Source organism: Pyrus communis, chromosome 13 (assembly GCF_041283825.1).
Source record: "Pyrus communis isolate YQ-2024b chromosome 13, ASM4128382v1, whole genome shotgun sequence".
NCBI lineage: Eukaryota > Viridiplantae > Streptophyta > Magnoliopsida > Rosales > Rosaceae > Pyrus > Pyrus communis.
In genome coordinates, this window is record NC_142577.1 from 27,023,798 (window position 1) to 27,049,411 (window position 25,614).

General features: G+C 39.3%; 5 protein-coding genes and 1 long non-coding RNA gene across 10 annotated transcripts; 4 read left to right on the forward strand and 2 right to left on the reverse strand.

The window, feature by feature from the left end:
- Positions 1-1,587: 1,587 nt before the first annotated feature.
- Positions 1,588-3,685, reverse strand: LOC137738153 (uncharacterized). The gene is made up of 7 exons (XM_068477782.2): positions 3,443-3,685; positions 3,298-3,333; positions 3,059-3,196; positions 2,884-2,970; positions 2,742-2,789; positions 2,566-2,642; positions 1,588-1,909 (listed from the first exon to the last, which is right to left on the reverse strand). Exons 1-7 carry the CDS (start codon positions 3,515-3,517, stop codon positions 1,762-1,764), a joined length of 609 nt encoding a protein of 202 aa, XP_068333883.1. The 5' UTR covers positions 3,518-3,685; the 3' UTR covers positions 1,588-1,761.
- A 201-nt stretch (positions 3,686-3,886) lies between these two features.
- LOC137737183 (cullin-3A) lies at positions 3,887-7,445 on the forward strand. Its single transcript, XM_068476584.2, has 2 exons — positions 3,887-4,502; positions 5,277-7,445. Exons 1-2 carry the CDS (start codon positions 4,342-4,344, stop codon positions 7,312-7,314), a joined length of 2,199 nt encoding a protein of 732 aa, XP_068332685.1. The 5' UTR covers positions 3,887-4,341; the 3' UTR covers positions 7,315-7,445.
- On the reverse strand, positions 5,281-9,331 carry LOC137737184 (uncharacterized). Of its 5 annotated transcripts, XR_015954896.1 has the most exons (9): positions 8,976-9,331; positions 8,789-8,871; positions 8,600-8,683; positions 8,222-8,370; positions 8,044-8,117; positions 7,855-7,948; positions 7,638-7,719; positions 7,064-7,568; positions 5,281-6,952 (listed from the first exon to the last, which is right to left on the reverse strand). XR_015954896.1 is itself a non-coding variant. In XM_088682924.1 (8 exons), the coding sequence occupies exons 1-7, from the start codon at positions 9,217-9,219 to the stop codon at positions 7,638-7,640; spliced, it is 792 nt and encodes a 263-aa protein (XP_088539050.1). In that variant the 5' UTR covers positions 9,220-9,331; the 3' UTR covers positions 5,281-7,568. The 5 variants fall into 5 exon arrangements, 4 of the variants coding, with proteins under 4 accessions (XP_088539050.1, XP_068332686.1, XP_088539051.1 ...); XM_088682924.1 differs by having other exon boundaries at positions 5,281-7,568; positions 8,789-8,853; XM_068476585.2 differs by having other exon boundaries at positions 5,281-7,568.
- Positions 9,332-12,812: 3,481 nt separating this feature from the next.
- Positions 12,813-15,272, forward strand: ORC6 (origin recognition complex protein 6). Its single transcript, XM_068478069.2, has 10 exons — positions 12,813-13,045; positions 13,134-13,180; positions 13,274-13,378; positions 13,487-13,567; positions 13,762-13,873; positions 13,986-14,048; positions 14,158-14,245; positions 14,335-14,405; positions 14,891-14,987; positions 15,084-15,272. The coding sequence occupies exons 1-10, from the start codon at positions 12,926-12,928 to the stop codon at positions 15,167-15,169; spliced, it is 870 nt and encodes a 289-aa protein (XP_068334170.1). The 5' UTR covers positions 12,813-12,925; the 3' UTR covers positions 15,170-15,272.
- Positions 15,273-16,506: 1,234 nt separating this feature from the next.
- LOC137737376 (sphinganine C4-monooxygenase 1) lies at positions 16,507-19,156 on the forward strand. The gene is made up of 2 exons (XM_068476830.2): positions 16,507-17,109; positions 18,487-19,156. The coding sequence occupies exons 1-2, from the start codon at positions 16,888-16,890 to the stop codon at positions 19,036-19,038; spliced, it is 774 nt and encodes a 257-aa protein (XP_068332931.1). The 5' UTR covers positions 16,507-16,887; the 3' UTR covers positions 19,039-19,156.
- Positions 19,157-19,965: 809 nt separating this feature from the next.
- Positions 19,966-22,714, forward strand: LOC148692028 (uncharacterized). The gene is made up of 2 exons (XR_015955032.1): positions 19,966-20,470; positions 21,163-22,714. It is a non-coding gene; the product is annotated as an uncharacterized LOC148692028 (long non-coding RNA).
- The last annotated feature ends 2,900 nt before the right edge of the window (positions 22,715-25,614 follow it).

Below are 25,614 nucleotides of genomic sequence, written 5' to 3' on the forward strand. Positions count from 1 at the left end.
TCTTTGTGTGGGAAAGGAGTTTGGTTTCTTGATTTATTCACACAATGTATGGCAAAACTTAAAGATAATAAATCCTGATATTTTATGTCATTGTCACACTTATCGTATCTAGATTATAAGATTTTGCAATGATATGATGTGAATTGGGCAAATTTGACAACCAATAATTTCAACAAATTAGTCATCATCTCTAAAGTATGAAAACAAAATACAGTGGGAGGGAGGGCAGCCATATTGTATGCTTTTGGCCCCACTCAGTTCATAATTCAAACTAGCTGCCCGCCACGTGATTGACTTGGTATATATTTTGCCAAAGTGAAAGTTACACTGACACTACACATATGTGATCTCCTTAACATTTTCTCCTGAGTTTTTCTCTTATTTTGTCTCTTGAGGAAAATTTGGGTCACATAGTCTGGTACCGTGCAATCATATGTAGATTATTGCTAACAACGCATCAATAATTATGTAAAGTTTCGATATTATCAATACTATGAAAAGTATGTCAATAATCGATGATGTATCAATGTTAAATTGTCGGAGCAACGAATTATGTATTCATTATTAATTTCGTTGACAAGTTAACTGATTTTCACATAATCAAAGTATTATTTGTTTAAAAAAAAAAGACATCGGCAGAGTCCATCTTTCGGGAAGGCTAAAAGACTCACTGAGGCATTTCAGCCTCCTCTAGTCACCATTTACTAGCACTAAGAAATTGAATTAAGCACGTGATGTATAGAATATGGGTCTGAAATTCGTCTCTAATCTCTCAACCACCTCGTGGTGGTTACATGATCAAAGTTATAATAATATCAATAATAAGCCAAAATAATTTCGTGGTCCTTGTGGTGCAGTGATTGATCCAAAATCTTGCCTCAAGAGGTCAAGGTGTAAAACTGTTTAACTTTTTATTACTATGTTATAAAAAGTTAAACAATAGTACTTTCATGACTTATTTGTAGTTACACCCTTAGAACTCCATTTTGATTTCATTTTGTCTTTGTAACTCAAAAGTCACAACTTTACTTCTTGAAACTTAAAATTCATTCATTTGACTCGTAGACTCTCTCTTTTTGCTTAAACTTATAAGTTGCCTCCTAAAACATATGTGGAATCTAATACCCAATAGGACATGCCACTTGTATGATAAACTTGATTATAAACCTCCATTATGCGTTAACATACAAAAATCATAGAATATTTAGTTTAAAAGAAACTGAAGAGATGCCAAAAATAAAAAAGAATTTGATTAGAACGGCAAACCAATTCAAACCCACATAGAAATTAACAGATCTAAAGCAATGTGGAGCGGATTTTGAAATTTATCGAGATGACTTTCGAACTTGAGGGGACAAAATGGGATCAAAATCAAGTTTCAGGAGGCAAATTGAAGCTGTTTTTGAATTTCAAATGTAAAGAAGTGACTTTTAAGTTACATAAGTCATAGTGAGACTAAAATTAGGTTCCAGAGGACGTAGTTTATCTATGTTCATACATAATTCACGATAAACGTTATTGCTTGGTTGTCAATCAAATGCGAAGCCCAGCCCAACATCAATTTTATAGATGGTCTGTAATTTGAACTTTTTGTGATCGGAAGAAAACTTGAATTCATAGAAGCCCAAAAGGGAAATAGAAAACAAACTACAAAATGTCACAACCCATGCCTCTTCCAAAAACCCATCTTATCCTAATTTAGAGTTTCACCTTCTCTTAAAAGTACTACTGCAGTCTGCAGATATGAACACACAATACATCTCAGGCAGCAGAACAAAAAAGATTCCAGTCATTGACTCTGAAGCTAGAGACGGCGAGTTTAAAGACCTCTGCTAACGGCATATGCCCAGATTGTACTGCAGGTACCGCAAAACCAGCCCCCACGGTGTTTGCACTTTCGCTCAAAGGACTGCAACCAAAATAACATAACCACATCAATGTCATAGAATGCACAAGTCACAAATTATCGACACATAAGACTTATTAAAATGCATATATTTTCAATTTTTGACCTGAATGAATTCAACCGGAGCAGACTCAAATCCTTTCATAGCAACCGTATTCTTTTCTACCATCATACACGATCATGATAACATAAAAAGGGGAAGCTATGCACTAATTATTTGCATTTGGCAGATTTTCAGATAGATTGACTCAACCAAACTGCTTACAGACGAGATGACACGAAGATTATATGAAGTACTAAATGAAAACCAGGGAAGGCTCATCGGGAGGGACCTGTATTTCTTGAGGCGTCCAATGGATTAACAATGTAGGATGTAATTTCCCCTTTTTAGTTGCTTAACGGAAATAAGCAGCAGATTAAAGTATATTGCAAACTCACGTAAGAAGGCATACACGACATCTAAAGGGTATGGTGCAATCAGGAGGTAGTGTCATTCATATCAGATATTTCATACATACATACTCGTCAAAATCTCAATCAAAATAAACGGACATCCACGATTATCATGTTTCCAAGAGACAAGTTTCTATTGTATCTAGATGAAAGACTCAAAATAAGTTACAGTCAAGAACAAACATCAAATTTTTGTGGAAACTTACTTTATATGAACGGGCTCATATGCAGTAATCAGCACATCCGTATTAACTTCCTTAAGGCGCAGATTCGCCAAATAGACCTGCCCCAATCCAAACAATAAAACCTTGGTTAGCATACTTGCCCAAGTGAACTTGGCGTAGCACTCTGAAACAATTTAGAACACAACAGACAAACATACCCTCACAATATTTTGTGCATCTCTTCCCTGCCGCCCCTTGGAGATTGCCTACATTCGAGGATGAAAAACACAGAGATATAGCTCCCTAAAACGAATGGCATGAATCGAAAGCGATATAACCCGGAACCCAAACTGCACATACCATTTGACCAACAGCAGTTGTAACAACAGCAGGCGTGTCTCCATAACACAATCCGAGGGCCTCAATTATGCCGGACTGCTCGATCACCTGACGAAATAATTGCGAAAATAAAACGTTGAAATACAATTGCAAAACCGATAAATTAGGCTGCAAAGGTTCAGGGTTCAGGGTTTACCATGCTTCCCTCATCATCCTGCTCAGTGGCAAGGTCCTGAAGAAACCAGTTGGCGCTTCCATTGTCGCCGACTTCGTACTTGAATTCCAAGAGCTCAAAGATCAAGCTATCGTCCCGGGCAGGGTCCACAAACGCCTCCTTCAAAAACCCACCATATTAATAAAATCAACAACATGAAATTAAGTAAAAGAAGCGAAATTTGAAAAAAGTAGTAAAACCAGTTAACAATATTAACGAACCTGGTGATCGGGAACTTGCCGAATGTTGCTCACATCCTACAAATTTGACAGAAAAATAACAAAAAGATGCAGAATTTGGAATAAAATTACGAGAACAAAGACCAAAATAATCAATATATACACACACACACACACAAAAACTGACCTGGAATCTGAGAGGGAAGGTGCTAGTAATGGCGCCGCCGAACAAGGGGCGCTCGGAGTAGATATCCCGGGACATTTTGTTCGGTGATGGGAAATGGAGGCGAGCGGCGTCGTTTTGTTCCTAACAAGTCAGAGCACAGGAATCGTGGAACCTCGTACCGCTGAGAAGCAGAAGCTTCTGGTTTCTTCTTCTGAAAGTTCGGAGGCCCTGCTTTCTGCAGATTTCTGTGTATAGTTATAGCATGCAGTTGCTTGATATTTACGACTGCTTACTTCTAACGCCACGCCCAGAAGGAGAGTGGCGCAACGGGCTTTAAAGCCCATTTCTCATTAACTTCTTGGGCTTCGATGGGCTTAGGCCCAAGAGGAGAGAGTGGCTTGGTTTTCACCTTTCACGGAAGCGCCGAAAATATTTGACCGAAACGAAACGAAACGAAACAAACGTGCGGTTAAAACCTACCAACGATCGCAACGGCGAAACGTTTCGTAACTTAACGAGAAAAGTACGAAAGAAAATACCAAAACTCGATCTTTCTCCAACAGCAAAACCAAAAACGAAATCAAATGGCATCGTCCCAAACCCAAACCAGCCCGCACAAGCCACCCCTGCTTTTGCTTCTCCTCCTCCCACACCCTTCAACTTTTTATATTTTTATTAATTAACTTAATTAATCAATAATCCCTCAATGATTAATACAAAGCTTTAAATGCCCTCCCCTCCATCATCCAATCAATTTCGCTTCAATCCTTTTCAACGTCACTGTCACGCGGCAAATCAAATCAAAAGCTCCAATCACCGCGGGTCTCCTCCCTCCCTCCGCTCGCCTCCATCAAACCAAAAGCAGAGGAATTTTCAACGCCACAGTCACGCGGCGATACCGAAATCGGAAATAGAATCCGATGAGTAACCAGAAGAAGCGGAATTTTCAGATAGAGGCCTTCAAGCACAGAGTGGTGGTGGATCCGAAATACGCTGACAAGACGTGGAAGGTTCTGGAGCACGCAATCCGCGAGATTTACAATCACAATGCTAGTGGCCTCAGCTTCGAAGAGCTTTACAGGTTCGCTCGCTCCCTCACCCTCCTCTTAATTTCATGTATCTGTATTTGTTGTTTTAAATTGCTTTGATTTTGTTGGAGATTTTAGATTTTGTTGATTTGTTAATATAAATTTGCTAAATTTGCTTTCATCGTTTTTGTTTCGATGCATTCGATCCGGGAATAGATTGAGTATTTGTGAAGGAAGAGCTAAATTAGGTTCTGAGTGTTTTGATGCCGAATATGTTTGAATGAAATGAAAATAACCTTGCTGTAGAAAGCACTTGTTTGAATAAGCAGTTATGCTACAAGTGTTTTTATTACAATAACGTCAAGAACATATTAAATCCTGGGGCAATTGGCTGGAATGATTAGTTTTTGACATTTGGTTGCAGAAATGATCCGATTTTAGTCACAACGACATATTGATCATATGTCAATGACACAACGATGATATAATGACGACATGTAAAAAATGATCATTTCTGCAACCAAATATTATAAACTGATAATTTCAGCAAATGGCCCTAAATTTTAAGGCCTTTCTGGAGAAGCACTTTCACTTGGAAGTTCTAGTGCTTGAGGCAGCCTTTCCTCCTTAAAGCACTTTTACTGACCAGAAGCACTTCTAATTTGGCCTGCCAAATGTATCAGACAGCGCTTTTGGTTCATGCGGAAGCAGTCCAAACATGCCTAAATGTGAATTGATAAGAAAGAATGTGATTTCGCTTCTTATTGTGAAAATGAGAACTGATTCTCATGTTGCTAAACTATGCTCTGGTTATTTTATGGATTTAGAAATGCCTACAATATGGTGCTTCACAAATTCGGCGAGAAGCTTTACTCGGGGCTGGTTACGACCATGACTTCTCATCTCAAAGAGATATCTAAATCGATTGAATCCGCTCAGGGTGGAATGTTTCTTGAAGAAATGAATAAGAAATGGACTGAACACAACAAGGCGTTGCAAATGATTCGAGACATTCTGATGTACATGGACAGGACTTACATTCCGAGCACCCAGAAAACCCCAGTTCACGAGCTTGGGCTGAACCTTTGGAGAGACAACATTGTCCACTCTAGCAAGATTCAGACGAGGCTTCTAAATACACTTCTTGAACTAGTGCTGAGAGAAAGAACAGGTGATGTTATCAACCGTGGTTTGATGAGGAATATAATCAAGATGCTTATGGATTTAGGTCCTTCAGTTTACCAGGACGACTTTGAGAATCATTTTCTCGAGGTTTCAGCTGAATTTTACAAGGGTGAGTCTCAAAAATTTATCGAGTGCTGTGATTGTGGAGATTATCTGCAGCAGGCCGAGAGGCGCCTGAATGAGGAACTGGAGAGGGTGACACATTACTTGGATGCCAAGAGTGAAGCCAAGATAACGAACGTGGTGGAGAAGGAGATGATTGCAAACCACATGCTGAGATTAGTACACATGGAGAATTCAGGTTTGGTGAACATGCTTCTTGATGATGAGTACGAAGACCTTGGAAGAATGTACAACTTGTTCCGTCGGGTTGCCAACGGTCTCTCAACAATACGAGAAGTGATGACTTCCCACATCAGGGAAACCGGTAAACAGCTGGTTAGTGATCCGGAAACGTTGAAAGATCCGGTGGAATTTGTCCAAAGGCTCTTGGATGAGAAGGATAAGTACGATAGCATCATTAGATTGTCTTTTAACAATGACAAGACATTCCTAAATGCTTTGAATTCCTCTTTCGAGTACTTCATTAATCTCAACAACCGTTCGCCTGAGTTCATCTCACTGTTCGTTGATGACAAACTCCGCAAAGGTTTAGAGGGGGTCAGCGAGGAGGATGTAGAAATTATTCTCGACAAGGTGATGATGTTGTTCCGTTACTTGCAGGAGAAAGACGTATTCGAAAAGTACTATAAACAGCATTTGGCAAAGCGGCTTTTGTCCGGTAAAACTGTCTCCGACGAGGCAGAGAGAAGTTTGATAGTTAAGCTCAAGACCGAATGCGGATACCAATTTACTTCAAAATTAGAGGGCATGTTTACAGACATGAAAACTGCCCAGGATACAATGCAAGGGTTTTATGCAAGTCATCCCGAGCTAGGGGATGGCCCTACATTGACTGTCCAGGTTCTGACGACAGGGTCCTGGCCAACTCAACCTAGTGTGACATGCAACCTTCCGTTAGAGATGTCAGAACTCCGTGAGAAGTTCCGTTCGTATTACCTCGGGACGCATACAGGCCGGAGATTGTCCTGGCAGACTAACATGGGCACGGCGGATATAAAGGCTACCTTCGGGAAAGGCCAGAGGCATGAGTTGAATGTCTCCACTTACCAAATGTGTGTCCTAATGCTGTTCAATAATGCCGATCGGCTTAACTATAAGGAGATTGAGCAGGCGACGGAGATTCCTGCTTTAGATTTGAAGAGATGTCTGCAATCCATGGCTTGTGTGAAGGGAAAGAATGTTCTTCGGAAAGAGCCTATGAGTAAAGACATTGGTGAGGACGATGCTTTTTTCGTTAATGACAAGTTCACGAGTAAGTTATATAAGGTGAAGATAGGAACTGTGGTTGCACAGAAGGAATCAGAACCTGAAAAACAAGAGACTCGGCAGAGAGTGGAGGAGGACAGGAAGCCCCAGATCGAAGCTGCGATTGTGAGGATCATGAAATCAAGGAGGACTCTGGATCATAACAACGTAATATCCGAGGTCACAAAGCAGTTGCAATCTCGATTCCTGGCCAACCCAACGGAGGTTAAGAAGCGGATTGAGTCTCTTATTGAGCGGGAATTCTTGGAACGGGACAATGTAGACAGAAAATTGTATCGGTATCTTGCTTAACGAAATCATTCCATTGTTGTCCTAGCATTTACAACTGAAAATTGTACCTCGGCTAGGGCAAATGTAACGTTGTTCTGATCTCTGTAAGCTCCATTGATGTTCAATGGATATCCATTTATTTCCACTTGAAACATTCACTGTTTGAGCTGATCGGATGATATTTTCCTTTCCAGTAATATCACTAGTTAAATGAATTATTATGTCAATCGATCAGTTGGAGCCGAAGACACTGCTTGGGATTCACAGTGCGGTACCTGAAAACAAAGAACAAATGAGGATCGAGCAAGCTTGAATTTACAATCAACAAAAATGCAGTGTGGTACCTAGTCCTTCGCAAGCTGAGACTCTGAAATGAGAATGCGATTTTGAATGTCGGAGAATGCCTTCACATCTAGGCCCCATAACCTGCTTATTCAAATCAAGGGTAAGTAGTATCGAATACAGCTATGTTTTGTATAGTGCGACATTGATGAAACGTCCTAACAGTTAGCACCAAGAGGTCACCGGACAAATTCTATTTGTACTGCGAAGAACTCTTACCAGCAATCAATTCCAATGGCATTGGCCCCATCCTTATCTGCAATTTTGTCGTCGCCAACATGTACCGCTTTGCCAGCGTCCACACGTACTTGATCTGCAACAACAGACGGACTTAGAGAGTAGCTTCGAAGTGTACTTTTAAATTGTAAGAACAAATCTTGACCTCTACGACGACATTGCTATGCATACCTAAAGCGGCTTCGAATATACCTGCATCTGGTTTCTCATACCCAACTTCTAAAGATATGATAACGGAATCAAACCTGCAAACAAAAGCTTGAGAAATGCTTTTTCTCTTCACATAAAAGAAACGAAGAAACCCTACACCTGTGCACCACGAATCCAACGGACTAGCCCGGATGCTCACAGATGCAAAACATTAAGGTCCTCAAGTAGCTTCCGTAAGCGGGAATCGAAATTGGATACAACAGCCAGCTTAACTCCAGCCTCTTTGAGAAGCAGCATTGTTTCATAAGCTCCATCTGGAAGACGCCATGCGTCGCCTTTAGCATAGTACTGATAAAAACAACCAAAATCATCAACAATATCATAACCATGGTCGGTTTAGACTACTTCTGGAAGAGCTAAAAGTACTTTCCGACAACCAAAAGCACTTCTAACGATGAACTAACAAAAATTTCAACGCTTTCCTTCAAGGAAAATCGCGTATTACCATTAGCGCTTCCTACAAAGCAATTCGCTTCAAAAGCTTCAATCTTTGGGAATATATAATCATTGTAATTACCTCATAAACTTGTTCGAAATAATCAAGATTAGAACAACCAGTGGCTTCGGACACAACAAGTTTCCAAAATGGCCTCCCATCTCCCTATAATTATCGATTAATTATAGCCTTATTAGTATCCAAAACAACTAATTAGTCACACTAGTTTTGAATTATTCGCAGAAATTAAAATTAAACCAATTTAAGAACCTGGTAACGCAGCTTCTGAGGCCAAGGAGCAGAAAATGCTCTTCTGAATCCCTGCTTGATTTCAGCTGGAGTTGCAGTCACACCTGCAGAAAATAAAAATTAAAATTAAAAAAAATGGGTTCTTTGAATTTGGCTCCAATTTTTTAATTTTGATGGGAAATTGAAGAGTGGGATTTCGATACGACACCGTATTTGGTTCCGATGGAAGCGTAGACATCTTCGACTGGCTTCGCCAACTGCAACAGAGTGCCTCCGGCGTCTAACAGCAATGCGTCGTAGACCTTGCGACTAAGAGCCGATCCTCCTCCTCCGCCGGAGTAGACGGACATGGAAGAGCAGCGAATGGAGTTTCTGGGGAGGTTTAAAGAGAGGGGCTTGAGGGTTTTGAATAGGGCGCCGCCGTGATAGCATCTCATCAAGCAACCTTCCATGGCAGCGTCGATAGGTACAAAATTATAGTTATTTCGTTTTATTTTTGCCTAACTAATTTTGTAGAAAACCAACGGTCTTACCAAGAGCCTTTTAGTAATAAACAAAGTCCTACACAAGCATTATGTTCAACTATGTTCGTAGTTTCCTATTTATCATTGTCTAGTTATATTCCTTATTTTCGTTTGATTTACTAAATTCAAAAATAAAATATAAATAAAGTCAATTATCATCTCGAGCTTCAGGGCATACATCATTAAAAGGTAAGAGTGCTACTAAGCACATCCGCTCATCTATGTTATCAGTTGGATGAAAAAAAATAAAACTAGTGGATGAACATAACACTACTTGTCGTTTTTAACATTTGAGGCGACCTAAAATTTCTAGATCAAATATAGAGGTTGTACAAATGAATATTACAATTTGTTAGTTTCTATAAATAACCCTTCTTTCAGAAAAATTAGAAAGTTGGGTTTGGAAGTGCAATTGCAATAGCAGAAAACAAGTCCCGAGTACTAATGTATCCTCAACATGCGAGCATTATACTCATTAACTATGTTCGGAATTGAATCGCAATTATGGGGAGGCCGATAGTAATGGCTACTTGGTCTCCCTTTCTTTGAAACACCCAGCCGGCAATAGCAGTTCAGTCGTTGACACTTCTTATCACGTTAAATCTATAGATGTTTCGTAATGATGAATTATTTCGCTGTGTCTGTGCTACATGGTTAGGTGCAACAACAAAACCAGTATCGGCCAACACATGTTTACCCTAACATGATATTTAGGGATATTAAGGTTGGAGCGTGTCAGAGGTAACATAAAGATCTGAACTTGGCTTTTCTTTCTTCCAATTTTTTTAATCTGTGTTTTTATTTATTAAAGTTGATAGGTGGAATTTCATACTCTTTCTATTTTGGGATCCTCACACCAATATTCAAGGACAGATCCACATAGGGACTTGGGAGGTCCCAGGACCCGTTGGTTGATCCTAAATCGCTGCTAGAAATTTTCCGAGGACCCCTCGTACTCGAACATGAGGTATGTGCAAGTTGCAGGTTACAGTGGCTGTCTTCTTCTCGGAGAAGATGACCGCGCATGGAGAAGAAAGAAAATAAGGACCCTTCTAGCCTCTCTCCTCCTTGCTTTTGCCATGGTCTCATCCATCGGTGCCACCCACTTCTCCTCCAACCTTTCTCTGTCGTCTGGCAGGGCAGTACATAAGCCTAAATTTCCTCAAATTATTTCAACCACCTTAGTAATTTTTCTTATGGGTGAAATTTCCTACATAAGGTTAGAAAGATGGATATGATCTGTCATGGGTTGGTGAAATTTGGGGGTGGAGCTGCCATGGCTTCGGGAGAATGGGGAGGGAGGCGGTTGGTGGAGGTATAGCAGCTGTGTTCTTAGTGAGAGAGAAGGCGGATGTTTGGAAACTAGTAAATGAGAAAAATGGTGTGTTTGGTTAGAAAGATAATGGGAGTTTGGAGAGAGTTTTATTTGACCAGTGTTTTAAATTTAGTGGTCCATATTAGATAATCAATAACTTAGGTACTCCGTAGTAACTTATGAAACCTCGTAATGGATGCTTGAATTATGATTTTATAACAATATGATTTTTGACCTTTATTATTTGGACCCCCCGAGTTTAAAATCTTGGATCCGCCACTGCCAGTATTGACCATGTTACCGATTCTGGATTGGATTCAATTTTGCTGGGTGGAGCCTTCCTTAAGCTAGTCTCCACATATTTCTTAGGATCTTCCATTACTATGCTGCTGCTTGGATTCTTTGGATTTGCAGAGAAGGAAGCAACTGTAAAAGTAAGCAATAATTTTTTGGGTTGGTTTCTATGTCTCGGATGAACTTGCAGTTGCATCAGCTATTGGTGGATTTGCAACGGGAAAAGAGGCAGATCTGAGTTTAGGCGGTGCTATCGAGTGGTGGTTCGGGCGGAGACGGCCTTGATTGTATCAAACCGATTGAATTGTACAAAAAAAAAAAAAAAAAAACCCGTGGACCCTAGCCTGAACCGTCCCATTTCAAGTGGGCCAGGTTAGGTCCAATTTTTGTTTTAAAATATGTTGTACCTGTCATATCCCGCCCTGGGGGGACCACTTCACGGGCCTGCTCCACCAACGTAGCACGATATTGTCCGTTTTGGGCCCCGACCACGCCCTCACGGTTTTGTTTCTGGGAACTCACACGAGAACTTCCCGATAGGTCACCCATCCTGGGAATGCTCTCGCGCGCTACTCGCTTAACTTTGGAGTTCCGATGGAACCCGAAACCAGTGAGCTCCCAAAAAGCCTCGTGCTAGGTAGGGATATGAATATGCGTATAAGGATCACTCCCCTGGGCAATGTGGGATGTTACAATCCACCCCTTTTAGAGGTCCGACATCCTCGTTGGCACACCACGGTCAGGGTTAGGCTCTGATACCATTTGTCACATCCCAGCCTGGGACGGAACACTTCTCGGGTCCGCTCCACCACCGTAACACGATATTGTCCGCTTTGGGCTTACCATTCCCTCACGGTTTTGTTTTTGGGAACTCACGAGCAACTTCCCAATGGGTCACCCATCATGGGATTGCTTTAGCCCCATTCTCGCTTAACTTCAAAGTTCCTACGGAACCCGAAGCCAGTAAGCTCCGAAAAGGCCTCGTGCTAGGTAGGGATGAGAATATACATATAAAGATCACACCCCTGAGCAATATGGGATCTTACAATCCACCCTCCTTAGGGGCCCGACATTCTTGTCGGCACATCACGGCCAGGGTTAGGCTTTGATACCAAATTGTCACATCCCGGCCCGGGCGGGACCACTTCCCGCCCCCGACTCCACCATAGCACGATATTGTCCGCTTTGGGCCCCAACCACGCCCTCACGGTTTTATTTCTGGGAACTCACACGAGAACTTCTCAGTGGGTCACCCATCATGGGAATGCTCTAGCTCCCTTCTCGCTTAACTTCGGAGTTCCTACGGAACCCGAATTCAGTGAGTTCCCAAAAGGCCTCGTGCTAGGTAGGGATGAGAATATGCATATAAGGATCACACTCCTGGACGATGTGAGATCTTACAATACCCACCCCGACTCGACTCGTTTCTTTTAAACCCGAGTCTGATCTGATCCCTTCAAAATTAAACCCGACCTAGCCCGTGCGTAACCCTAGTTGTACCTAAGAAACTATAGAACCATTGACCTCCACCTGAAGGTCAGGTACCAACAGCCTGTTTTAGCCATCCTCAGTGCTTGATCACAATCTCCCTTTTTACGGAAAATGAAAACATAAAGCTGTGTTTTTTTTTCATTTCAAAATTATCACGTAGATTTACAACAGTACAAAAAAAAAAAAGGCAATAAAAACTCTCCAACTGAGTTTTTAGTTTTTCACGTGGAGCCGAGTCAATTGAGATTTTATGAAAATTTACGAAAAATTATTGATATTTTGTAGAGATCAAGTGAAGTTGTCAACCGTAAATCGAGACTTACATCATTTTAAAATTCGCAGCGGCGCCAAAAACTACCCGCGCAAAATCCAAGTAACCGATTAAGCGCGAAATCAGCAAAATTCACTTCCCGCCATTTTCGTGAATGCTCAAATGGCAAGTGCAATGGCAATCGCAGCGCCAAACCCTCTCACTCTCTCTCCCCCTCCCTCCCTAAAACCCACCAATCAGCGAGAGATCCCATCTCAGAAAAAATGGATCTCTCCGACATAGCAAGGAAGCTCGACCTCTCCGACTCCAAGCACGTCATCCGACGAGCCGCCGAGCTCCGCCGTCTCTGCGACATCCAGTTCGACTCTTCCATAATCGGCGTCGTAAGCTTCTCTCAAAATCCCTAAATCTCTATCTGATAAATTTTCCCAACTGGGTATTTTGTTTATCGATTTTACTTATGATTCGCAGGGCGAGGTTTGCAAAGCTGTGATTTGCTTAGAAATCGCCGCCACAAGGTAATCGAGCTTTTGATTTTGCAATCGCGTTGGCTTTCAGTATCGTACCTTAATTTTACGGTTGTAATTGTTTCGGATTGAATTGGTTTACAGATCGGGGCTCCTATTCGATCGGAAAAAGGCGATAATGTTGAGTGGGATGTCTGAAAAGGCTTACACCAGATCCTACAATTCGATGCAGAATGGCCTCGGGGTCAAGTGGGTTTTCGATTTCTCATTTGCTTGTTCCGATTTCAATGTGACATTTCGGTTTAGTGAGTGGATACTGATTATTGGATTGGATTGTGTGTTGCGGTGGTTGTGTAGGAACAAGCTGGATGTTAGAGAACTGGCAATTCAGTTTGGGTGTGTTCGGATCATTCCCTTTGTACAGAAGGCTTTGTCTCTGTAAGATTTGATTTCTTTTCCGCAATTCATTGCCAATCTCTTTCGGGTTTTGATGTATACTTTCATGTGTTTGCTTCATGGGGTTGCATATTACATGCTAGATGTTTGACAGAATGCTGCTGAGAGCATCGCGTTCTGTTAATTTGTTAGGATGGCTCATTCTAAGTGTAGATTTTTATTCTGTTCTGTTTCAGTTACAAGACTCGGTTTCTTGCATCGTTGCCAGCTTCTCGGCGTGCAAGTGCCGATTTCACTCGACCTGTGTTCATTGCTGTGGCATTCTATTTGTGTGCAAAAAAACACAAGGTATCCCCGTGACCTCTCTCTCTCTCTCTCACACACTTGGTTTCAAGGCAAGAAAGTAATTTCCTCCGTTGAGCTTTTGCTAATTACAGTGTCATACCTAATATGTTTGCAGTTAAAGGTAGACAAGCTTAAGTTAATTGAGCTTTGTGGTGCATCTGAAACTGAATTCTCTTCCGTAAGATACAGCCCTTCTACTATGCAAGAGTATCTTTTGTTGCCTACTACATTTTGTTTCTAGTCTTCATTATGTGTACATCTATCAAATATGTGAGCTTCTTCTGCAGGTTTTGACTTCCATGAAGGACTTGTGCTTTGATGTTTGTGGGACTGAAAAGGAAAAGAAAGATCCCAAGGATGTGAAGGGGAACCGAGGTAGGTGTCAGTTGCTGAATTTATGTTATAACATTGCCATGGTGCGTAACTTGATGTTTTTCCATCATTAACTTATTGATTTTTCGCAGAGCTTCTAGATGTTTTGCCGGAGAAAAGGAAACTCGAGGATGGTGGCTATTCTTCCGATGAAGGAAACGAGGTACAGATAACCTAATTCTAATTACTACATTGGTTCCTAGCTGAGCTGAAGGCATTGTTTATGCTTGCCCCTATATAAGCACGCATAAACAGACTCGCAGGCTTCGTCCCGGCGACCTGTTATCATGCTATTTTTGTTCTTTCGGTTGGCCACATTTGATGGCAAACATGCCACTACCTTATCGAAGCAAACTGGATTTTCTACACTTGAAATATAGTTAGAATTCTGATAGGATCGCAATGCTTCTCTTTTAATATCGATTATGTTTTTTTGTGAATTCTGTGGTGACGGGTATTACCATCCATTTCTTTTGATACCTTGAGGTCAAACACGCTTTAGAGTGGACTCTGCCTGTACAGCATGAGGTCAAACAGCTTTCGTTTTTCTGTTCTTGATCAGTCTACTTATCTTAACAACCCCTAGAGTAAGCCACCCTAGAAGTGAAAACTATGGAATCCAACTGTTTGATGCACTTGAACTTGCAGCCTTCAAGTTACAAGCGGCACAAAAAGATGGAAAAGCATGCCTACGAGGGTTGGAAAACCTCAGTCCTCACATCTAATAAAGAAACCAAGGCAAAAGGTTTGAATGCGCTTCCCTTCAGATCGTTTCACTCTGTACCAATCACTCACATTGAGATAGAAAAACACCTAACTATTACGTGTTTGCTTTTCTCAGTTCTTTGCAAGCGGACCAGACAGACTAGCCTAAACTTTTTGAAGGATGTACACGTATCCGAAACTCAGAACTTGGAGGCTGTATAGGACGATACATGTTTGCCTTCTTGGATCAATAGAAAGTAACGAAAATTTCAGCTATGAATACAAGCAGAGTTTATGTTTTTTGGTTGCGGATGGCCATTGCTCATCAAGTATCTTGGGTTGATTTATTTCACTCATTGGAGCTTTGCAATTTTTTTTTTTAATTTTATTATTTTTGGTAAACCATAAGAATGCTCGTTGCCTAACACACAAGATAAACTAGGACCGCACTTATGTTAGATGAAACCAGCATTGTGTCAAAATCAATCAAAATGTAGAGAATTTTATATTTTTGTGAGATGTGTTCGACAGGTGATGGTTATAATTTGGAAATTTCCAAAATGCTCTTCAACGACTACAACCTACTTGGACCAGTAATGTTTGCGTATAAAAGATTATTTATAGGCAAACACTTGATCAATCTAGACCACAAAATCAAGAAAAACGGCAGAGTCCATTGGTATAAGATTATAGGCAAACACTTGATCAATATACTTATCATAAATTAACTAATAAGATAATCAATGTAATCTCTTAAATTCTAGCTGTTTGTTTAATTAAGTTTGTGATTATTTAGAACTGTTCAACTTTCACTCGTCGTCGTCATCTTCCTTGGTAGCAGCGTCGTTGAAGGCAGTCAACCTCTCAACCGAGTTCATACTTCGCATTTTCACTGGCTTGCTTTGTCGGTTTAGGTTTGTTTATCGTCAAAGACGAATTTGAACCATATTATTGTTAGCATATTATGAGGCTAAGCCCACTCCTCCCTTAGTGTAAATAATATTGTTTGTTAAAAAATTAATTAATTAAAAAAGACCAACATGGCGCCTAGCAAGAGAGAAACTTAAGTAGAGGGTCCAGTCAACTCAGCCTCTCCCCTCATATACTTTATCAAACTCTCTTTGCTGTTTGGTTAATTTGGCTGACGACTTTTTATTAAACCATCTTACAAATTAAACCATATAATGTTCATACTGAAGATTCACCCATCACATGAGATCAAAATACAAAACGTCATATGCCTTGTGAGTAGCATACGTTCACCTAGTGTATGTTACTGACATATTTCGTATCTCTTTTTTTTCTTCGATCAACATCAACTTGTGGAGAGATTTTTCAATGTGATCGGTATACGGAATGGTACACCACGTGTTAGCATACAAATGGTGAGATATGTGTGCTAAAAAGTTAATTACTTAAAAAATTTTAAAATTTTCTACCACTCCTATTAAAATACGTGATGTACCATTTGTATTCCCGTCACAACTAAAAATTTCTTCAACTTGTGGTATCATAATTTATAATCTCCAAAATGCCTTCCAAGGAGCACAAGCTGACACGTCGTCCCCAGGGGCACTTTGGACTCTCCACCCTTCCGAGTGGAATTGTCGGGTTTTAAACGGGAATAAAATCTTCCCGTCATTTTTTCAGTCAAACGCCGGCGTCCCTTTTTTTGTCCGTCCCGCAGGAACCCACAGGAAAATGAAAACTTGACCCACTTTTTCTTTTAAATTATTATTTTTATAAGTTTATCCTAATATAAAAATAATGGTGGGGGAAGAAAATTCCTAATTTAGTTTAGGGTTAGGCTCGCTTTCTCTAATTTAGGGCGATTTGGAGGAAAATTCGATTCGAATCGATAACTTTTGATGCGAATTTGGATTTGTGGGTTTCCTTCTTCGTCTTGATCGTCTTTTTTTTTTCCCTGAAAAAATCAAAAGATGGGAATCGAGGTTTCCGATGAGCTGTTGGGAACTTTCGTCCCGGTTTTGATATATTGGGCGTATTCGGGGATTTACGTGCTGCTGGATTCGTTCGAGGAGTACCGATTGCACACCAGGAAGGACGAGGACGAGAAGAATTTGGTCTCCAAGAGAACTGTCGTCAAAGGGGTTCTTCTCCAGCAGACGATTCAGGCTATTGTCGCTATTATCCTGTTCACGGTAACTGCTTCAATTTCCTTTCCCTTTTTGTTGAGGCAAAATTTGGTTAATTTTGCATACTCAGAAGGTAATAATTTTGATTAGGTTATGAATCGGGAAAGTTTTGGTTTTTTTTTTTTGTTTTTTGTTTTTTTGTGGGTAATTGGTTTGGTTTGGGAGGCTCAAATTTTGATTAATTTTCTTTTGGGATAAATTCTGATCATTTGGTTTTGCACATGTTTTTTCCTTTCTGGGTTATGTTTATGGTGTGGTAATTGTAGCAAACAGGCTGGCTAATGGTGTTAGAAAGCATTAATGCCTATGCACCGCGTTGATCCCCCGATCCCCCTTCCCCGAACAACTAATAATTTAATCCACTAACTCTATCGTTTGTCAAAAGAAAATAAAATGTAACAAACAGGCTGATAAACGGCAGCCTAGTTGCATAATACCTTGGATTGTTCGTGTCGTTTTCTGTTACATGGTTAGGAAAGTAGTTGGAAATGTGATGGTTGCAGGAGGTCCTGCTTCTTTTGGTTGGTTTACCTAATACTTTAGGTTTTGGTGATCTTATCCTCTTTGCATTGTATTGTTTTAGCGATCATGCTTTATGACATATCTTGGAATCTAAGCTTCACCGTGGAAGACGTATGAGTTTTCAAGGGATGGACTTGTGTGTTATGCAAGCTTCTTTCCTTTTGTTGTTAGCATATGAGGAAAGTGTAACATGATTATAGAAAATTGGGTTCATTGATCAGTTTAGGACGATTGAACCAGAACTAGTCTAGCTGTGGCCACCTTCAGTCAGTTTGTGTGTCTTTTTTTTCTTCTGAAGAACTATTGTGAAAATTTTACTTTGTAAAGGTTTTAGCTTTTGAATAGTTAGGTGCTCCACTTCAATGTATGTCATAAGTACTACAAACTTTCACTAAAGGATGGTGGATGATTGAGTATCATTAGTTGGAGAACATTAGGTCCCTCATCCACCTTATTGTTTAATATTGACCCACAAATTACACGAAACAATTTGATAGTTGTTACTATCCAAGATTGTAGTTGCTTTCCTCATGATAACCTTTTTTAGGGAGTAAAAACAGAATCTTTACTATGCATTGTGCTACCTTTTCTTCACTTGCTTTTGGTTCTGCTGTGGTTGTTGCAATCTATTTTTGCATGTAGCGTTATTCACAAGTCTTAGTTAGAGTTCCATTTTCTTAAAGTCCCAATTGATGCATGAATTACGGTCATTACTATAACTCTGCCTCATTTATGCTGGGATATGGTAGTTTTGTTTTTCGGCTAAAAGATTGTGTTTATACTTTATCGATAGCACCCTGCCATCAGCTTTTGTTTGTTGATTTTACATACGTAACTTATGAAAAAAATTCTAATTGACAGGTGACAGGAAATGATGGCGGGGATGCAGGTACAAAGCCTTCTTTCATTGATCTAGGAAGACAATTTGTTATTGCAATGGTGGTTTTGGATACCTGGCAATACTTTATGCACAGATACATGCACCACAACAAGTTCTTATACAAACATATCCATTCCCAACATCACCGACTTGTTGTGCCCTATGCATTTGGAGCTCTGTACAATCACCCTGTGGAGGGACTTCTCCTTGATACAATTGGCGGGGCTTTATCTTTTCTCTTCTCTGGTATGTCTCCTCGGGCCTCCATATTCTTCTTCTCCTTTGCGACCATCAAAACGGTGGACGATCATTGTGGATTATGGCTTCCTGGGAACCTCTTCCATGCATTGTTCAGAAATAATACTGCTTACCACGATGTCCATCACCAGCTCTATGGAAACAAGTATAACTTCTCCCAGCCTTTCTTTGTTGTGTGGGATAGAATACTTGGTACGTACATGCCTTACTCATTAGAGAAGAGAGCAGGTGGGGGCTTTGAAGTGCGGCCTAAGAAAGTGGAGAAGGAGAACTGATTCTTACATGAGGAAACACGAGTCTATATTCGATTGTACCAGTGTTTATTCTTTTTCTTTCTTAGGGAACCACACTGCCTAAATATTTTTGTATATACATATACTGTGTTGTGCCTTATTCTTTTGTTCTTCTTTTTGGATGAGTTTTAAACCTTAGTTGGGGAATTAAGAATTCATGTATTAAGATAAATTCCGAGAGTAGCTCCGGTGGTTTCAATCTTCCACCGGATTATGTCATCGTGAACTACATTTGCTTTTGGATTGGGGATGTGATTGTGCGGGGTCTACTTGCTCATGTAGTCTAATTCCTCCCTAGATTGTTTTCTATTTTCTCTTCATGCTCGATAGTTGTAAGAATGAAAGTTCAATCTCGATTGGAATACAGATGAGATCAAAAAGGCCATCATTGGGGCAAACGATGCAATAGCTTCGGTTAGCGCAAAACCCAAAATGGCACAATCAAATTATTGTTGACCGTTCTTGTGGTGTCATATTATTCCAACTCCGTTTAATTAAGACATCAAGATGTTAGATGTTGGTACTTTCTAAGTTTTGTTTAAAGCTCCATTCATGAGCAGCATGTTTCTGGTTTATGCATTCAATCTATTGTTTCGATTTTGTCGTTCAATTGGGTTTCGGATCCTAATTCCTATGTGTTAAGGAAATAGATTTCCGGTTACGAGTTAACCAGAACCATCGGTTGTGCCAAACTACTTCGTGCCAGAAATGGTTCGTTTAGAATGTCGACTAGGGAGTCCATACGCTATTTTTGGTCTGAGACATATACGATATTCTAAATTACTCTGTTTGAATGAAAATTCAAATTCACCCTTGCAAATCCTATTCATCTTTTTCTGGACTAGTAAACGACACCTAAGGAAATTTTGTAAGATTCATGGTTTGGTTGGTAGCTAAGCTTTGTGTGGGATGCTTACTTTGCCACGCTAGCTATCCTATTTAGTTCACAATAACAACCATGATCCTCGACGTGTGTACTTGAATTACACTTGATTTGATTACCCTTCAGTGTTTGGTGTGGTGTGTTTGATGTTGTTCGATGTTATCCTCTCTCGCATTCATGGCCCTCAACTACTTTCTCCTCCTTGGATTTACATCTTCACATGCATGTCTTTCTGATACAATTCGCTTGTCACGGAGTTCATACATTTTTCGTACCTGTCTCTCTTTCTCATAAAGTTGTGTTCATTCGTGAAGAGCGAATTTCTATCGTTTAACTTTACTTTTCTTACAAGATTACAGGGTTTAGTGTTCATGCTTCTCACCTCACAAGGTATAGTATATTGTACATACGCCTTGACATGCAAGTTTCTCTCACTTAGCTCTCCTCTTCTCGTGGCATGTCAAGACAATTGGAATGTTTCTAAAAGCTTTCCCAACAAACAACATAACCACTGAGATTTACTGGTGGAAGGTAGAATACCTAGCGTCTGTAGTAATCCCTCATATTATTGTTCATCTGGGTTTAGTTCTAGGACTCAAATACATCATAAAACTGCTAAAAACGATTGTTGTTTTTCCTTTTCTGCAGTTTACTTGTTATACTTGTACATCCATGCGTTCCGAGTTTGAAATTCTTCCATCACCTATCTGAGTAGGTAGGGCGCGGTTTCACCCATGCGTCCTGAGTTTGAAACTCTCTACATTTTAATAGTTTCGAACTCTCACCCCTCCTCTTAATAATAATAATTTTATTAAAAAAAAAAGTTATACATGTACATCGAAATTAAAATATTTGGTCCAGGATTTGAAATGGAAGGGCTAAAAATGGGGCAGTGTATTTATAAGCAAGTTAATGCAGATATAGATGCTTATCCAAATATGCTTTCTAATTTTTAATGGGGGTATGAATGTTTCATGCTGAGATATGTTATTTTTGGAAGACATTCCTTCGTTTAAAATTGAAAGATCGACATTAAATAGTATAGAGCTGGAGATAATGGAAAATAATAATAAGAGGACTAAATTGATTGAACCATTGGATTTGGAGGTTTATTAAGGAACACATGGGAATCTTTCTTGCTTCTGGCCCTCTTCATGGTTGAACCTTTTTTTTTATTTTTTATTTTTTTATTTTTATGAAACTTATGGAATCTTTCTGGCTAGCTTCCAAGAGGGGAGAAATTCTGGGCTTCGTAACTAGTTCACGTGTCTGTGCGGACTTTAAATACAAAAGCTCTCCTTATGGCGTACCACCACCTGCTCTGAAACCCATCACAATTCTATGTGATGACCTCACCTCCTTGCACGACCCTCATAGTCGACCCCCTGTGGGCGCCGTAACCAAGACCTTCTCTCGTGAAGGACCTAATATAAAGCACTTTATGTGTGATTATTGAGGGATTTAAATTGATGTTTACTTATAAAGATGTGACTTGTTATGTTAATTCTTGATTTGTCAACATATATAAATGGTTAAACGGTCTTTAAATTGAGTAAATTTTTGTAGACTTGATTTTTAGATAATAATAAAAAGAAATAAAGGTTGAGATTATCACATTTTTACGGTGAAATGATATCACATCATTATTAATGAGGAATGGTCTAATGAAATAATGTAATATCGCCATTAATGAAGGAAAGGCACAGACCATGGCCTGGCCTGAGCCAAGAATTGTCCAGATTCTCTGTGCAGGACGTTTGTTCACATTTGCAATCATTATAAAGACCAGATGCATGCTTCATACCCAGATTACTTATTACAAGTGGGAAGCAAATCCATCCCAGTGTGGGGTTTGATTGATTTTTGATTGTCTCTGATGATGGGGAGCTTTCTGTTCATAAAACTGGATACAGTTAATGTTGCTGCTATTTCTGTTTCTACTGAAATTCAAAGTAATTGGGAAGGATGAAAGAAGCGTAAAAGATTTGTAACTGTTTAACAGTTCACCGTTGTCTAGAATTCTCTATTTCTCTCTCTCTCTCTCTTTCTCTCTCTCTCTCTCTCTCTCTCTCTCTCTCTCTCTCTCTATATATATATATATATATATATATATCTCCCTTCAGGTGTGGTCCTTAGAGGGGAATATAGACAAAAGATTTGACAACTCGACCATGTTAGCTCCCAGTTTAAGCTGCTTTTTTGCGAAGCATTGAAAGTGGAGTGTTGGGAGCCTCAGGTGGAGTGTTGGGAGCCTCAGGTTTTGAATCCACAAGAATACAAGAAAAAAAAAGAAAGATTTGTAGCCTTCTAAACATGTCAAGGAAGAGGAAGCATTTGAAAACCAGTTTTCCTGTGCATGCGTGGAGAAAGGTGCTTTTACATCCATTTTCCTTGCAGAAATGTTTGGAAGGAACGACAAACCACTGCTACATCTATTTCAACGACAAGCCAGTGCTACATACGTTTCATCAAGAACTGATGATCTTTTAACGGTAAGAAAATGTTAGATGCATACTTAAAAGAGTTATTGCGTATTGAAATTGGATATTCAGCGCATATTTAGTTATTAAATTCAGTAATGTATGTCATACATTAAATTTAGTTTTGTATGTTATACACTAAGGTACTGTGGAGTTTTTATGGCAAGTGTGACTATGAATCAATGTACATTATGCATTGCCTTCTAAATTTTAAGTGGTTTAGACGTACTTTTTAATTTTTTCAGCGCACATTCAGTTGTTAAATTCAATAAGATATGGGGTGCTTACTTTGCCACGCTTTCCTATTTAGTTTACAGTCACAATCATGATCATCAACGTGGGTGCTTGAATCAGAATGAGGGTCCTCTCCGGATTCTGTTTGTGAGGATCCTCTCCGAATTTTCTTTGTAAGGATCCCGGGAATCCTTCAATAATATCCGTTCATCGCATATCGTGCGGTCAAAATTCATTGTAATTTTTTTTTAATTTAAAATTAAATATAAACATTATCTAATGAAAACTAGCCGCACGGTGTACGATGAACGGATGTGATTGGAGGATCCGCTCATTCCTTGAATTATATACCTAACTTAATGAAGGGAATAAATTATAGCAATGGTTCCTTAACTTTAACTCAATTGAAGTAATGATCCCTCAACTAAAAATTCATTACCATTGGTCTCTCAACTTTAATCCAACTAGAAAAATGGTCCCTCAACTTTAATCCAAGTGAAGTAATGGTCTTTCCAAGATAACTCATTTTGACAAAATTTTGACGAAGTTGACGAAAATGACCATAGTTACACGTTTTGATGAGTTGATGGACCAATAGTAATGAATTTTTAGTTGAATAACCATTGCTCCAATTTAATTAAAAATGAATGACCATTACTACAATTTACTCTAATAAAAGAGATGAAGATGGTTACGTTTTCCAATTAGAAGTAAACACTTGATCCGATTACCCCTCAATGTTTATGCGGTGTGTTTGATTGGTGTTGTTCGATGTTGTCCTCTCTCGCATTCATGGCCCTGAGGCCCTCAACGACTTTCTCCTTCTTGAATTTACATCTGCACATGCACGTCTTTCTGATGAGTAATGGTTAGGAAGATTAAATTTGTAGATAAATTCTGAAAACTAAAGAATATAAAAATTAATGATTGGTTTATTACTTAAACATTAATAAACGTGCTCAATGAAATATTGATAAACGTCCTAAAATATTATTGTTCATTTGGGATGAGTTCTAGGACTGAAATAAATCATTAGGATGAGTTCTAGGACTGAAATAAATCATAAGGATGAGTTCTAGGACAAATAAATCATAAAATATTTGGCCCAGGCACTTGAAATAGAAGGGCAAGAAATGGGGCAGTGTATTTATAAGCGAGTTATTGCAGATTTTGATGCTTATCCAATTATGCTCTCTGGTTTTTAATGAGGGTATGAATGTTTCATGGTGAGGATTATGTCATTTTTGGAAGACATTCCTTCCTTTAAAATTGAAGGATCGACATTAAAAAGTACATAGCTGGATAGAATGGAAAATTATAATAAGAGAAGACTAAATTGAGTGAATTATTTGATTTGGAGGTTGTATTCAGGAACACATGGGAACCTTTCTGGCTTCTGGCCGCTCTTCATGGTTGAACTTTTTTTTAACTTATGAATCTTTCTAGCCCTAATGAGGGGAGAAATTCTGGAGTTCGGTACCTGGATTACGTATATGTGCAGACATAAACACAATATACCCCCTTATAGCCTACCACCGCTTTCTTTGAAACTCACCACTATCCTATATAATGACCTCACCCCACTCCCACCACCCCCATTGCCCACCACCTATGGGTGTTGCACCCAAGACCTTCTCCCATGAGGACCCTAATGTAAATCACTTTATGTGTGATTATTGAGGGATTTAAATTGATAATTAATAAGGATGTTACTTGTTACATAAATTTTTTATTTTTCGACGTATATGAATGGTTTAACGGTCTTCAAAGTGAATGAATTTTTTAGATATGATATTTAGATGATAATAAGGAAACTAAAGGTTGTGATTATCACATTTTTAGGATGAAATAATGTCATATCATTATTGAATGTGGAATGGTCTAGTGAACTAGTGTTACATTGTCATTAACGAAGGAATAACTCAGACTATGGCTTGCCTGAACCAAATATTGTATAAATTATATAATATTTGCTCCTAATACCAATGTAAATTCTCTATATACGACGTCTGTTCATATTGACAATCATTATAAAGACCAGATGCATGCTTCATACCCGGATTACTTATTACAAGTGGGAAGCAAATCCATCCCAGTGCGGGGTCTGATTGAGTTTTGATTGTCTCTGATGATGGACAGCTTTCTGTTCATAGAACCGGATCCAATGTTTCTGCTATTTCTGTTTCTACTGAAGTTCAAAGCAATTGTGAAGGATGAAAGAGTGTAAAAGATTTGTAACTGTTTAACAGTTAACCTTTGTTTAGAATCTGCTTTTTTGTGAAGTTCAAATAAATATATATATTTATATATCTAAACTTTAGATATATAAATATATATATATATATGTGTGTGTGTGTGTGTGTGTGTGTATCACTTCAGGTGTGGTCGTTAAGGGGGAATAAAGATTTGAGAACTCGGTCATGTTAGCTTCCCGTTTAAGCTGTTTTTTTGTGAAGCACTGAAAGTGGAGTGTTGGGAACCTCGGGTTTTGAATCCACGAGAATATAAGAAAAAAGAAAGATAGATCTGTAGACTTCTAAGCATGTCATGGAAGAGGAAGCATTTGAATGTGTGGAGAAAAGTCCTTTTGCACCGCAATCTGCAGACCAATTTGTTTGTAATAGGCCAGCAACATACACCAAAATCTTGCATTTTCCTTGCAGAAAAGGTTGGAAGGAACTAGTAAGAAAACTAGTTAGATACAGACATAAAGAGAGTTATTGCGCATTGAAATCGGATACTCAGCGCATATTTAGTCATTAAATTCAATAATATATGTCATACGTTAAATTTAGTTTTGTATGTTATACACTAGGTATTGTGGCATTTATTATGGCACGTGTGACAATGTATGGTATGCATTGCCTTCTAACTTTTAAGTGATTTAGATATACTTTTTAAATTCTTAAGCGCACATCCAGCCGTTAAATTCTGTAAGGTATGTCATACATTGCCGTACTC

Bases quoted from the DNA above. Each gene is read 5' to 3' on its own strand.
- LOC137738153 (XM_068477782.2), bottom strand. From the start codon at position 3,517: ATGTCCCGGGATATCTACTCCGAGCGCCCCTTGTTCGGCGGCGCCATT. The intron at 3,334-3,442 runs GTCAGTTTTTGT...TCAAATTTGTAG, and splicing joins CCTTCCCTCTCAGATTCCAG to GATGTGAGCAACATTCGGCA. The intron at 2,971-3,058 runs GTAAACCCTGAA...TTATTTCGTCAG, and splicing joins AGGATGATGAGGGAAGCATG to GTGATCGAGCAGTCCGGCAT.
- LOC137737183 (XM_068476584.2), top strand. From the start codon at position 4,342: ATGAGTAACCAGAAGAAGCGGAATTTTCAGATAGAGGCCTTCAAGCAC. The intron at 4,503-5,276 runs GTTCGCTCGCTC...TTATGGATTTAG, and splicing joins AGCTTCGAAGAGCTTTACAG to AAATGCCTACAATATGGTGC.
- LOC137737184 (XM_068476585.2), bottom strand. From the start codon at position 9,219: ATGGAAGGTTGCTTGATGAGATGCTATCACGGCGGCGCCCTATTCAAA. The intron at 8,684-8,788 runs GTTCTTAAATTG...CGATAATTATAG, and splicing joins CTCAGAAGCTGCGTTACCAG to GGAGATGGGAGGCCATTTTG. The intron at 8,118-8,221 runs GTGAGCATCCGG...TTTTGTTTGCAG, and splicing joins GACCTTAATGTTTTGCATCT to GTTTGATTCCGTTATCATAT.
- ORC6 (XM_068478069.2), top strand. From the start codon at position 12,926: ATGGATCTCTCCGACATAGCAAGGAAGCTCGACCTCTCCGACTCCAAG. The intron at 13,181-13,273 runs GTAATCGAGCTT...ATTGGTTTACAG, and splicing joins TTAGAAATCGCCGCCACAAG to ATCGGGGCTCCTATTCGATC. The intron at 13,379-13,486 runs GTGGGTTTTCGA...GTGGTTGTGTAG, and splicing joins CAGAATGGCCTCGGGGTCAA to GAACAAGCTGGATGTTAGAG.
- LOC137737376 (XM_068476830.2), top strand. From the start codon at position 16,888: ATGGGAATCGAGGTTTCCGATGAGCTGTTGGGAACTTTCGTCCCGGTT. The intron at 17,110-18,486 runs GTAACTGCTTCA...TCTAATTGACAG, and splicing joins TCGCTATTATCCTGTTCACG to GTGACAGGAAATGATGGCGG.